The sequence below is a fragment of the Macadamia integrifolia genome, chromosome 12 (assembly GCF_013358625.1).
Source record: "Macadamia integrifolia cultivar HAES 741 chromosome 12, SCU_Mint_v3, whole genome shotgun sequence".
Classification (NCBI taxonomy): domain Eukaryota; kingdom Viridiplantae; phylum Streptophyta; class Magnoliopsida; order Proteales; family Proteaceae; genus Macadamia; species Macadamia integrifolia.
In genome coordinates this window covers 12,133,354-12,146,440 of record NC_056568.1, presented here as the reverse complement: position 1 = coordinate 12,146,440, position 13,087 = coordinate 12,133,354, and the positions used below count along the sequence as shown (strand labels likewise).

Below are 13,087 nucleotides of genomic sequence, written 5' to 3'. Positions count from 1 at the left end.
GATCTAACCAAGCATGTGGAGATCGATTGACACTTCATGAAAGAGAAGTTGGATATGGGTCCTTATCATTGTGCCTTTCGTTCCCAATAGTGAGAAACTGGCTGATGTATTTATTGAAGGTCTTAGTTGTAAGATGTTTCATCCTATTATCTGTAAGTTGGGCATATGTGATATCTATGCACCAGCTTGTGGGGGAGTTTTGTAATAATAGGTTTTAGGGAAAGTGTCATAACCTAAACGGATCCTTAGGTCCTTAAGGGGGTTTAATGGTTCGTGTAAGAAGAAAGTCTTGGTTGCCTATTCAAGTGCTGAAGCAGAGTTTTGTGCTATGGCTCATGGAATTTGTGAGCTCCTATAACTTCATGGTCTTCTCACAAATTTGGCTGTCCCTGCTACCATTCCTATACAACTCTTTTTTTATAGCAAATATGCCATTAGCATTGCTCACAACCCTGTCAAGCATGATCTAACCAAGCATGTGGAGATCGATTGACATTTCATGAAAGAGAAGTTGGATATGGGTCTTATCATTGTGCCTTTTGTTCCTAATAGTGAGAAACTGGCTGATGTATATATTAAAGGTCTTAGTTGTAAGATGTTTCATCCTATTATCTGTAAGTTGGGCATATATGATATCTATGCACCAGTTTGAGGGGGAGTGTTGTAATAATATGTTTTTAGGGAAAGTGTCATATCCCAAACGGATCCTTAGGTCCTTAAGGGGTTTAATGGTCCATGTAATATTTTAAAACTTGCTCTCCATTGTTATAAATAAAAAGGGCTCGTGTTATATTTGACACAAGTCATTATCCCATCCAATAAGAAGAATTGAGAAGAAAAGATTAAGAGAACGAATTGGCTTGTCAAAGATGATAGAGGCCAGTTTTATTTATAATGAGATAACATTTACAAATAATGTATGGTATTAGCTAGGCTTGAGTCATAACACAATCACAATCCTTAGCCTACATACAATGAACCTAGATAGTCTAGTCATTTAGTTTATCCTTTAACATGATGCAAAATATTTTTTTTTTGCATGAATAAATAATTCATTACCAAGAGAAGAAGAATATACAAGGGAGAGCTGGGGGGTGGGAAGGAGGCAAAAGCCAACTAAGAGCAGAGCTCAAAAAATAAAATGAGGCCACATTACAGAAACACTAAGGCTAGACAATATGAACCCAATTCTGATTATGGGCCCAACCAAGACAGAACCAAAAGAGGGAAGGCATGTGGTGGTCAAGGGGGCTGGGTGAGGTTAACCTAAAGGTTCCAAGAGGTGATGATGTGGGAGTTTCTGAGGGAATTAGGAACTGGGCAGTTATAGAGAGAGTGGCAGATATGGGCTTTGGAAGCAACATCAAAGTAGATAACTTTCCAAATCTTATCCAAAGATCGAGATTTGGGGGTCCATCTACGGATGTTACGCTCCATCCAAAGGTGATTGATAGTAGCACAAAAAGCAAGTTTTCCAATAGTGTCACAAATGGTCAAACCAGAGGACATGTCGACCCATATACATTCTCTGTCAAAGGGGAGGATGGGTCTTCTAAAAGGCCAGCATTTGGAAAGGACAAATTTCTAAACTTGATTAGAAAGGGGCAAGAGAAGAAGAGGTGCAAAATGTCCTCGTTACCCGAAGGACAAAGGCAGCAGGTAGGATTGATGGGTATCTGGTGATGGATGAGAAAGGCTTGGGTGGGAAGGCATCCAGACAAGCAACGCCAAAGAGTGAAACTCTAACGAGGGATGTGCCCTTTAAACCAAACAAGTCTATGCCAGGGAACAGGCAGGGAAGGGGTGCGGACAAAGGATCATGCGGAGGCAGAAGAGAATATCCCATTAGAAGAGGGGAGCCAAATGCAATAGTCTTCTCTGCCTTGATATCCAGGGGGGATGGGGAGAGGGAGGACCAGAGATCAAGTAGAGGAGGGGGGCAGGAGGGAGTGACCAACCATTGGGAGAAAGAATGGAGGACACTTGGGCATTAATAGGAATGCCGAAGGAATAAATGACTCCAAGGGACACCAAGTGAGACAAGATGCCCCAATGATGCCAAGGGTCCTTCCACAAGGAGGTAGCTTGCCTGTTTCCAATTGAATAGGAGATGGCAGAAAGGGCCAAGTGTCTGTGCTCAAGGATTTTCCTCCAGATCCAGGACGCATCAAAAGGGAGAGGGGCAGTCCAAAGAGTGTTACTACTGAGCAAACCCAAGTGGACCCAGTCAACCCATATACTTTTCTAGTTAGAGATGATCTTCCAAATAAGCATGAGCACACCAACAGAATTGGAACCTTTGATTCTTCTGATTCCAAGCCCACCTTTGGATTTGGGAAGGTAGACCTTCTAGCTGAGGGGTCCGAGGAATTTGAACGAATCAGAACCTTTCTAGAGGAAGGAGCAGAGAAGCGCCTCAAATGACTTGATGACGGAGGTCGGGAGGACAAAGGTGCCAAACCAGTAGAGGTACATGGATTGGAGGACCAATCTGATCAAGGTTAGGCGGCCAGCGAAGGAAAAGAGCTTACCTTGCCAAAGTTGGAGCTTTTTCCTCAATTGATCAAGCAATAGGGAACAGTGATGGGAAGATAGCTTGGTGGAGATGAGCGGTAGGCCCAAATATCTAACAGGCAAGGAGCCTAGCGGAATGCCGATGATACGCAGAAGGGTGGCTTAGACCTTAGGAGAGATGCCAGAGAGGAAGATATTGAACTTAAGGAGATTGATTTTGAGACCTGAGAGGGATTCAAAGGTGTGAAGGTTAGACATGATATTAGAGATTGAGAGGGTGTCGGCTTTGGAGAATATCATGATGTCATCAGTAAAAGCCAAGTAGGAGAGAAGGGATTTGCATTTGGGTATGGGAAAGAAGAGGTGGAGGTCCGTGGCTGATTGGATAGAGTGAGAAAGAACTTCCAAGGAAATAGAGAAGAGGGGAGAGAGGAAGCACCCTTAACGGATACCTCAGCCAGAAGGGAAGTAGCCAGTAGGGCTACGATTCACTAAGACCGAGAAGCAGGGGGTGGAGATGCAAGAATGGATCCAATTAACAAATGAGGTAGGGAAGGACATCTGGAGCAAAACGTTGGTAATAAAGTCCCAACCAATTGTATCAAACTCTTTGCGAATGTCAATTTTCAGGAGGGCAGCCAGAGGGTGAGACTTTCGGTCAAAACCGCAAACTATCTCGTGACAAAGGATGATGTTGTCAGAAATACTTCTACTAGCAATGAAAGCAGATTGATTGGGACTGACGAGAGAGTCAATAACTTTCTGGATCCTGTTTGCCAAAATTTTAGCAATAAATTTATAGAGGAGGTTACAGAGAGAAATGGGCCAGTAATCTTTCATAGAAACCGCACCCTCCTTTTAAGGAATGAGGCAAAGGAAGGTGTGGTTTATCCCACCTATTTGGTTAGGATTGTAGAATAAACTACGCACTGCCAGAATGTGATCATTACGAATAGTATTCCAGTAGGCAGAGAAGAAGCCCATGCTAAAGCCGTCAGGACCAGGGGCCTTGTTAACAAACCAAGGGTTTGTCATGAGAGTAGGGATACCATTCACTAAGACCGAAAAGCAAGGGGTGGAGATGCAAGAATGGATCCAATTAACAAATGAGACAGGGAAGGACATCTGGAGCAAAACGAAAGTCCCAACCAATCGTATCAAACTCTTTGTGAATGTTAATTTTCAGGAGGGCAGCCAGAGGGTGAGACTTTCGGTCAAAACCACAGACTATCTCGTGACAAAGGATGATGTTGTCAGAAATACTTCTACCAGCAATGAAAGCGGATTGATTGGGACTGACGAGAGAGTGAATGAATTTTTGGATCCTGTTTGCCAAAACTTTAGCAATAAATTTGTAGAGGAGGTTACAGAGGGAAATGGGCCAGTAATCTTTCATAGAAACCGCACCCTCCTTTTAGGAATGAGGCAAAGGAAGGTGTGGTTTATCCCACCTATTTTGTTAGGATTGTAGAAGAAACTATGCACTGCTAGGATTAGATCATTACGAATAGTATTCCAGCAGGCAGAGAAGAAGCCCATGCTAAAGCCGTCAGGACCAGGGGCCTTGTTAGCCTTATGGGAGAGGATGGCCGAGAAAATTTCGTCCTCACTGGGAATAGATTAGAGGGAGGGGAGAAGTATCGTTAGGGACGAATTTGTTGAGGAGATTGGGAGGGATAGTGGGAGAAGGGGTTGTGGGATTAGAGTGGAAGAGCCTTTGGAAGTGAGAGAAGGCTTCGGACTTGATGAGGTCAGGGGAAAAGAGCTCAATCCCAAAGGGGGAGATGAGTTTGGGAATGGTGCAGGCATCATTTCTCACTTTGAGAGAGCAATGGAAGTAAGCAGAATTAGAATCTCCTAAATCAAGCCATTTGATGCGGGATTTCTAGCTGAGGAAGCTTTCTTCTTGGTCCAGAAGCAAGGAGAGAGCCTCATAAGTAGCTTTTTCTTCCTCAGCCAGAGAGGGGTTGAGGAGATCAAGTTGGAGCCTGGACTGAATGGAGAGGAGCTTGTCACGACCCACAGAGACTTGGGAAGAGATGTTTCCAAAGGTGGTGGAGTTCCACAGCTTTAAGGTGGCTTTGACATTTTTTAGCTTTCTGGCGAAAGTAAGAAGGGGGGATAGGGAGCGGGGGAAAGGAATATTCTAAGCATTGTGAACGAGGGCCTGAAAGTCAGGATGAGAGATCCACATGTCAAAAAATTTGAAAAGTTTTGGACCAAAGCAGTGAAAAGGAAGGACATAGATCCAAGATACCAGGGAGGTCGAAACAGGTATGGGATGAGGGAAAGGAGTCCAGCCATGCTACATTAACAAGGGCTCTGTCAAGCTTGCCACTCTATGAGGGCCAAATCTTCTGTTGTGCCGAGTAAGCTTGACTTCCAACCGCCTTAGATCAGTGAGATTGAGGACATCGATACAATCATTGAAAGAATTGACTGCCATAGCATCAATGGGATTTCCCCCATGCTTTTCATAACTGAAGCGGATGACATTAAAGTCTCTGACAATTCCCTAAGGTCTGGTTCCCACTTCCCACAGAGGGGCAAAGGAAAGTAGATCAGACCAAAGGGGAAGTCTGAGGGAGGCCTGATTATGGGCATAGATGATGGAGAGGAAGCAAATGAAGGGACCAACTCCTTTAGATGTGACAAGTAACATGATGCAAAATATTAAAAAGTCTAAGCACACAATTCCTCTACGGCTTTCAATTTAAATGAAACCAATGTTCACACTCAATTGCTTTTATCATGCAGAAAAGCATCCATGATCATACTAACTCAAAGAGACCACCAAATTGATCACTAGATTGAGCCAATATTAACTAGAAAAATAAGAGAAATGATGTTTTTCTTAGTGGAAAGGCCAAGATCCTGATTCCCTGCTTCAAAATGAGATGAAAAACTACTGTGTACTTGAGTTGTGGTTTGGTTGTTGGGGCACACGTTAGCCCTAAAAAGGTTTAGAGTTGGGCAAAGCAAACTTGGCATGTTGCTGCACAAAATAAGATCAAAATGAGGTGGGGAAAAGCATCATATATGAACTCAAAGGCTTACCCTTCCGTCCAGCTTCAAATAATTTCTTGACAGCCTCACCACTTGACTTTGGGATCAACACAACAGGAATGGTGACATTAAGAGAAGTATCATTTCCATAGCATGGCATTCCAGCACTTATATCTGGAAAAAAAGACAACCAGAAAAAAGGTTAGACTCCAATATTCACAAAAAGATAATGGGTTAATTGATAGAAGTCTTTGAGAAAGCAACTCTCCCTAACTGTTTATCAAACAAGAAACAAGATATTAACTGTTTATCAAACAAGAAACAAGATATTGTCCTGCTATTAAAAAATAACAATAATGACACACAAGCAGTTAGATTTTAAAAAATAATAAACATACAGGCAGTATTGCATATGGGACTCCACAATACATGGTGGGACCACTTTTTCTTGCTGCCCAAAGGGCCAGTAAGCCACAAATACTATATGGTCTGCATTCCCTAACAATAAGATGATAATTATGATCATGTTAATGAAATTATGATAACATTGTAAGCACATATGGCTACCTTCTGAATCATTTATCACCAGTAAACCAGATGCACCTCCAGATTGTGCAACTTCTGCCTTAATTGTGAATACACACTCACCACGCATAGATAAGGCAATAGAATTGGATAACTGCAGAAATGCCAGCTTGTTTAAGATATAAGGTGAGAATGCAAATAAACAAAACAAATGCAAGGAGAGGATGAGATAGATTAGTTGACCAACTCTAGCCATAAGTTAAATACAGCATGTGTAAAACAATGAAACCAAAAACTACTATTTTCATTGATGCAATACAATGGTATAAGTCCACTCTTAATGATCATCTTGAATAAAAACGTGAGTAATGAGCGAGCATGGCGTTGAGGTGGGCCTCGGGCCAATGGTAAGGTTGCTCCATTGCAACCTAGTGGTTGCAAGTTCGAGTAAGGAAACAGCCTCTCCGCGAAGCAAGGGTAAGGCTGCATAGATTTTGACCTCCCCAGACCCCGCAGTGGCAGGAGCCTTGTGCACTGGGTACGCCCTTTTATGAAAGAGTAAGCATTGTTCCACTATGTATAAGTTATAGCAGAAACAATTAAAATGCATTAGCAACAAGTCGCAGATTGGGGGGTGTCCACTCTTATGATAACCTTTTTTTCCCTTTTTGGTGCAATACTTTTGTGATCACCTTGACAAATAACGAGTACAAAATATATGTTCAATATTTTAGTTTGCTAATAATATCAACTGCAGAAAGGGATATTGAAAGGCTACATCTCTGACAGGTTCAGTGAGAAGATGCAGTGGAAATGCTAGAGGTAACCCCATAATTGATCCTAATGTTACCCAGCCACTTGGGTGAGCTCAAGTTTCTGCATCTCAAGTTGACATCATAGCCCTCTTCAAGAAGCCATGATGAACCAAGCCAGAATATTCAGTAGTGATCTTAGTTTGGGCTGTTTTTGCATGCCAAAATGGAAGGGATGGTTTAACACCATGTGTGCAAAGGGCTAGTTCAGCAATTTCCTTGTTTAATCTCAGTTATTGGAGCTTACTATTGTGATTTTCTTTTTGACTGTCACAAGTGAGTATGATCGACATACAAACTTTAGTTGCTTTCAGTGCAAGTGTAAAACTGGACAATCCTCAGCAATCTTCTATTATCTTTCCCTTTCCTCTTATTTCTTATTGTTAAAATCGTTTTCTTTCTGTTGGGTCTGAGTTATTTTTTGTCTTCAAGTGCTCAAAATGTATTCCTAATTCTCTCATAACTTTTGTTTTCAACTTTAATGTGCAAGTTAAATGAACTTCTCCTTTGGAGACATGAGTAACAGAAAATCCACTAGGTATTAATCATTTTAGACAATGATAGATACACTATAGTATGAATCACCATGCCCATGGAGACATAATCTAAATTTCTCATGTCTCGTCCATGATTTCCACTGTTCATAAAGAACTCCAACAACATCGATAAGGTTTCCACAAACATCCACAGAACTCCAAGAAGTACTTCCACTTCCACAGAAATAGGATTCCAAAGTTTGCTTCCCTTGCATGAAAGAAGACAACTCTGTTTCAAGATCAAGATGAGCTTATTCTCTTGTTCATTGGAGATTTGTTATGGAAGGCACCTCAATTATTGCTGGCTGTTTCCACAATTTATGGTGATTGGCATGCCAACCTTGGCTGCCTCATCAACCATCTACTCCCCATTGAATGCCCAAGGCAATCACCGTTTAACTTATGTCTGATAGGAATGAACTTCACTTAACAACAAATAATTAACCCTACCCACAACCACAAGTAGAACTGTAAGGTTGAAATTCCAGCAACAAAGGTGATCGATGGCTATGGAACGAAGGCTTAGATCAAGCTCAAGTTCTGTCGAATGGGAAGTAAGGGTAGAGGAATAGTATCCCGAAATTTATGGGGATCTAATGGTTGGATCAATGGTTATAATAGGAGGAATAAAGATAGAAACTGTGACCGAAAATCCCAATCCCCCTCTGCCCACCTTAAGATTAACATCCATAAAGCCTTCGGTTCCATCCGTTGGGACTTCATCTTCCATGTCCTCTTATCCATGTCCTTCGCCCTCCCCTTTGTCAACTGGATCTATGCCTGCATTTCTTCCCCTTCTCTCTCTGTCCTTGTTAATGGCTCCCTAACCGGTTACTTTGCCCCTTCGGTGGGGATCAGGCAAGGATGCCCCCTCTCCCTCCTTCTCTTCTTCCTAGCTCTTGAAGTCCTTTCCAGATCCATCCAAATCAAAATTGATGACTTTCTCATCTCCCTTATCCTCAAATGCAAATCTATCAACCTCACCCACCTTGCTTTCGTTGACAATCTTATGATCTTCTTCAAAGCTGATTCTCAATCCATTGATTCCATTCTTTCCTCCCTCTGCCTCTTAGAGTCCATCTTGGGTCTCTGCATCAACCATCTCAAATCTAGCATCTTCCTCTGGGGCGCCTCTGCTGACACAAAAGCCCGCCTTCTTCTCCTCAGTGGCTTCTCCCTCGGTTCCCCTTCCGGTTAAATACCTCAGCTTCCCTCTCGTAACCTTTAGGCTAATTGCCCATTATTGCTCCCCCATACTAGATAACATCCGCAAGTGGCTCCAACTGTGGAAAGGCAAGCTCCTCTTCTATGCAGGTCAATTGGAGCTTATCAGATCTGTCCACCAATCTTCCTATATTTACTGGTCGGGTGTCTTTTCCCTCCCCAAGGCTACCATCAAAGCCATGGATGTCACACCCCGCCTCAAATTGGCCAAGGTATGCGGCACTGGACACCCACATCCAGTTAGCCTAACCCTCCAGGATCACAAATGTTGTACCTTAATTTCACAAATGCCACCAAAATCACCACTAAAATCAGAATACACTAATAAATCATACAATTAGCACTGGTGATGTACTAAAATGATAAACTACATTATACAATTTCCAAGTTTAAAAACGACCACATGTTATAATATTACTTACTATACATTTCATAAATATATACATTAAAAGGAATATCTGAAATAATAGAAGTGAAGTCCATCAGCATCCTTGTGTCTCGCGGACACAAGCTCACAACCATCGCTGAAATCCAATCCTGCCTTAGCACCGGTTCCACCATCTAAAAAAGTAATCAACGAGGGGTGAGCTTCACAAGCCCAGTGAGGAGTGTACATGCAAGCACACACAAACAAATCATGCAATGCATGCTCAAACAAATTAGATGATGCTTATGATTCAATTTTAGCACATAATACCTAGCAAACAATTACTAAGTCCAGGATAAGGTCTCAGTGCTACTATAACATAGGTGGTATCCCTGGTCCCGGAAAAACCATCAGTCACCCAGCGGTACAAGCTAATTACGATTCAGGAGTCTGCAGGTCCCGGAAAACCCATCGTTCATCCCGTACACCCTTAATGAGTAACCCCACCCTATAGCCATGGTCCCAAAAAACCCATCGGTCACCAGAGCTATAGAACAGTCACAATCCTGAAAATCCCCTCGGTCACTCATGTTGTGGAGCAGCCACTGTCCCAGAAATCCCCTCAGTCACCCCTGCTGCATCCGCCTCTGAGTACAGTATGTCATACTGCAGATATGGTACTCTCACAAACATACCATCCCCTGGGATTAGCCAGTACCTAACCCCTACTGGCAAGGGGTGTAGCACCAGGGTTTGTGAGTCCTAACCAGATGCAATCAATATAAATGTGTATACCATCACCATACATCACACACTATACACACACACATCCTCTAACCTCTAGGCCTACGGTATGGAAATGCACCTCGGCCACACCGTGCCCCGGACCGTCAGAGCCACAGTCATACTATACTACTGACCTCTAGGCCCATGGTCTCGGATCCCCCCCTGGGCCAAACCATGCCCTATACCATCAATACCACAGTAACAACTATAGGCCTCATACACAGAACCACAATCCATATTCACAGCTCAAAATCACATAACCACAATAACTTACCTCACTTACCTCCACAACCCAGAAACCATTCCATAGCCTCGTCATTACATATTCACAGGTTAGCAAAAATAATAACAGAAGAGTAGCAGTTCAATTATATCACAAGCACAAAATAACAACTTGCATAACAATAATGTCACAATTCACACGTATGCATGATTCACGCAAAATAGAAAAGAATTCAGAAACACTCCGTAAAATAAAGTCAAACACCCACTCACCTCAAAACCCAAATTATAGTGTACGATAGATCCCCCGCAATCAATTGCATGTCCTCGCTCCATAAGTTTTAGGTTCCTAAACCAATGTGTATCATTTTTGTTAAACATTTATATACGTAATGTGACTACATACAGGTTCACTACTAAACCCAAAACAATTCCTAAAGTCCTATGTAGTAACCCAATTAAAGTTTCGAAAAAGCCCTCGAACTACCCCTACCCATAGGGTTGATTCGGGTAAACAGGTAACGATCATAACCCACAAGGGGAGGAGAAAGGGCAATCAAAGAAAAGGTGAGAGGTGTCTTCCTGACCATTCCAACAGAGGCAGCAGGTGGGGGGGAGAGATATGGTAGGAGATGAGGAAGGCTTAGGTGGGGAGGCAATTGGAGAGAGGGGCTCTCCAGACAATAAAGCTATGGCGTGGGAAATGGCCTTTGAACTAAACAGTTTTATGCCAGGGGACGCAAGGGAAGGGGATTGGATGAGATTTTAGTAGGTAGCGGAGAAGGAGCCCGTAGGGGAGGGGGTCTAGATTATTTAGTCGGCTCTTAAGGAAGGGGGGTGGGAAGGGAGGGGAGGGAATGCCAAATGGTACCAAGAGAGGGGGTGTCGGTAGTAGGGTGCCAAGAGGCAAGGGAGATGAGGATACCATAGAGGTCCTAGGAACACCAGAGGAGTAAATAAGGCTATTCCCCATAATCAAGGAGAGGACACCAGCCGAATGCCAGTTGTCGAGCCAAAAGGATGTGGTGGACCCATCACCAATGCGAGAGCGGATGACAGATATTGCAAGGGGTCTGGCAAGAAGAATCTTATGCCAAACCCAAAAGGAATTGGGATTACAGGTGGTGGTCCAAAGAGAGTCTTTATGGAGGAGGGAGGAGTAGACCCAACTGACCCATATACTAGGTTTTTTGGAAACAACCTTCCAGACCACCTTAAGGATAGTAGCGGAGTTGCCATCTTTGATTCTCCTAAGGCCAAGGCAGCCTTCTAACTTAAGGAGGCAAATGGAGGACCAGCGGAGGGGGTGAAGGAATTTTAAGGAATCGGAACCCTTCCACATGAATGAGCATAAAGGGGGTTCAATAGATTTGATAATGGTTTTGGGTAGCTGGAACACTCCAGACCAGTATATGTAAGATGATTGAAGGACTGATCTGATGAGAACTAGGCGGCCCACATAGGAAAGGAGCTTGCCTTTCCAAAGTTGGAGTTTCTTGCGGATTTAGCTAAACATGGGAGCGCGATGATGGGCAATGAGCCTGAAGGAGATGAGGGGAAGGCCAAGATATTTGACAAGCAGAGAGCCAAAGGAGAAGCCAGTGAGCTCGAGGAGGCGGGCTTTGCTAGAGTCAGAGACAGGCTTTTCTAGAGTAGGAGACTCCGGCAAGGAAAATAAGGGATTTAAGCAGGTTAATGCGGAGGACAAAGAGGGATTCAAAGAGACAAAGGGAGGAAAAAATGGATTGGATGGAAGTCTCATCGGTTTTTAAGAAGATCATAAGATCATCCACAAAAGCAAGATAGGAGAGCTTGGAGGCTTTACATTTAGGGATGGGAGAGATGAGGAGGTTATCGGTTTGGGATGGATAGATCTCGAGAGGACCTCAAAGGCGAGACAGAAAAGGAGAGGGGAGAGTGGGCAACCCTGGCGGATGCCAACAGAGGATGGGAAATAACTAGTAGGGGAGCCATTGACAAGGACCGAAAACTTGGGAGAGGAGATACATCAATGAATCTAGTGGGAAAATGAGGGAGGAGAGGATATGGCTAGGAGCACTTGGGAGATGAAGTCCCATCTGATAGTGTTTAAGGATTTATGGATGTTAATCTTGGGAAGAGCTGAAGGGGAGTAGGACTTCCTATCAAAGCCTCTGACAATATCATGATAGAGGATAATGTTGTCAGAGATGCTCCTGCCCACAATAAAAGCGGATTGATTGGTATTGATAAGAGAGTCGATGATAGTCTGGATACGATTGGCTAGGATCTTAGCAATGAATTTATAGAGTAGACTGCAAAAGGAGATAGGTCTGAAATCAGTCATTGATGAAGCACCTTCAATGTTGGGGATGAGGTAGACAAAGGTGTGGTTAATGGAATTGATTCGAGAGGGGTTGAAGAAGAAAATTTTGATGGCTTTGGAGAGATCATCGCTAATGTTATCCCAACAAGAGGAGAAAAACCCCATGCTGAAGCCATTATGGCCGGGGGCTTTGTTGGGTTTGCAGGAGACACCCCTCTCTTTACTAGGACATATTGGAGTAAGTCTCTAGGGACTCTGCCATAGGCTTTTTCTAGGTCAATAAAGCCATATGGAGATCTTCTTGATATCTCTATACCTTTCCATGAGCCTCCATAATAAGTAGATAGCTTTTGTTATGGACCTACCTAACATAAAGCAAATTAGTTGACCGAGATATGAGTCTCTATTCTCAAGTGGGCTTCAATAACCTTCTCCCAAAGTTTTATAGTATGGCTCATAAGCTTTATGCTTCTATAGCTTTAGCTTTATTCTAACAACTTCTCTAAACCCATTATTACAACAAGAATAAAGAGAGAAAAATTGTTGTGACAGCTTCAAAACAAGATGCCACAGGGTATATAAATGGCAGGAATGCCTTCAACAAAGCTTGGAGATGACATCAACCTCATCATAATAACAACAGTAAGGCAAGGATCTTATCCTATCAGGTCTTATACTATGGGGTCTGGGAGTAGTATTACTTACCAATCCCATTTTTTCTGCCTTTTCATTGGGATTGGTTCTTGTTTGTATATCCTTATTCTATATTCCATCAAACAACCATTTTGTA

The 13,087-nt window shown here is 42.9% G+C and overlaps 1 protein-coding gene across 4 annotated transcripts in view; it reads right to left on the bottom strand.

Annotated features, from left to right (window-relative positions):
* The window catches only part of LOC122057730 (signal peptide peptidase-like 2), a 108,727-nt gene that overhangs the window by 86,323 nt on the left and 9,317 nt on the right, over window positions 1-13,087 (bottom strand). For 3 of the 4 annotated variants that reach the window (XM_042619956.1, XM_042619957.1, XM_042619955.1), the window contains exons 3-4: window positions 6,088-6,199; window positions 5,572-5,694 (exon numbers count right to left, since the gene is read on the bottom strand). In XM_042619956.1, coding sequence (XP_042475890.1) covers window positions 5,572-5,694; window positions 6,088-6,199 — 235 coding nt within the window. Of the gene's footprint in view, window positions 1-5,571; window positions 5,695-6,087; window positions 6,200-10,265; window positions 10,330-13,087 lie in introns of those variants that run through there. The other variant, XM_042619958.1, reaches the window with a different exon arrangement.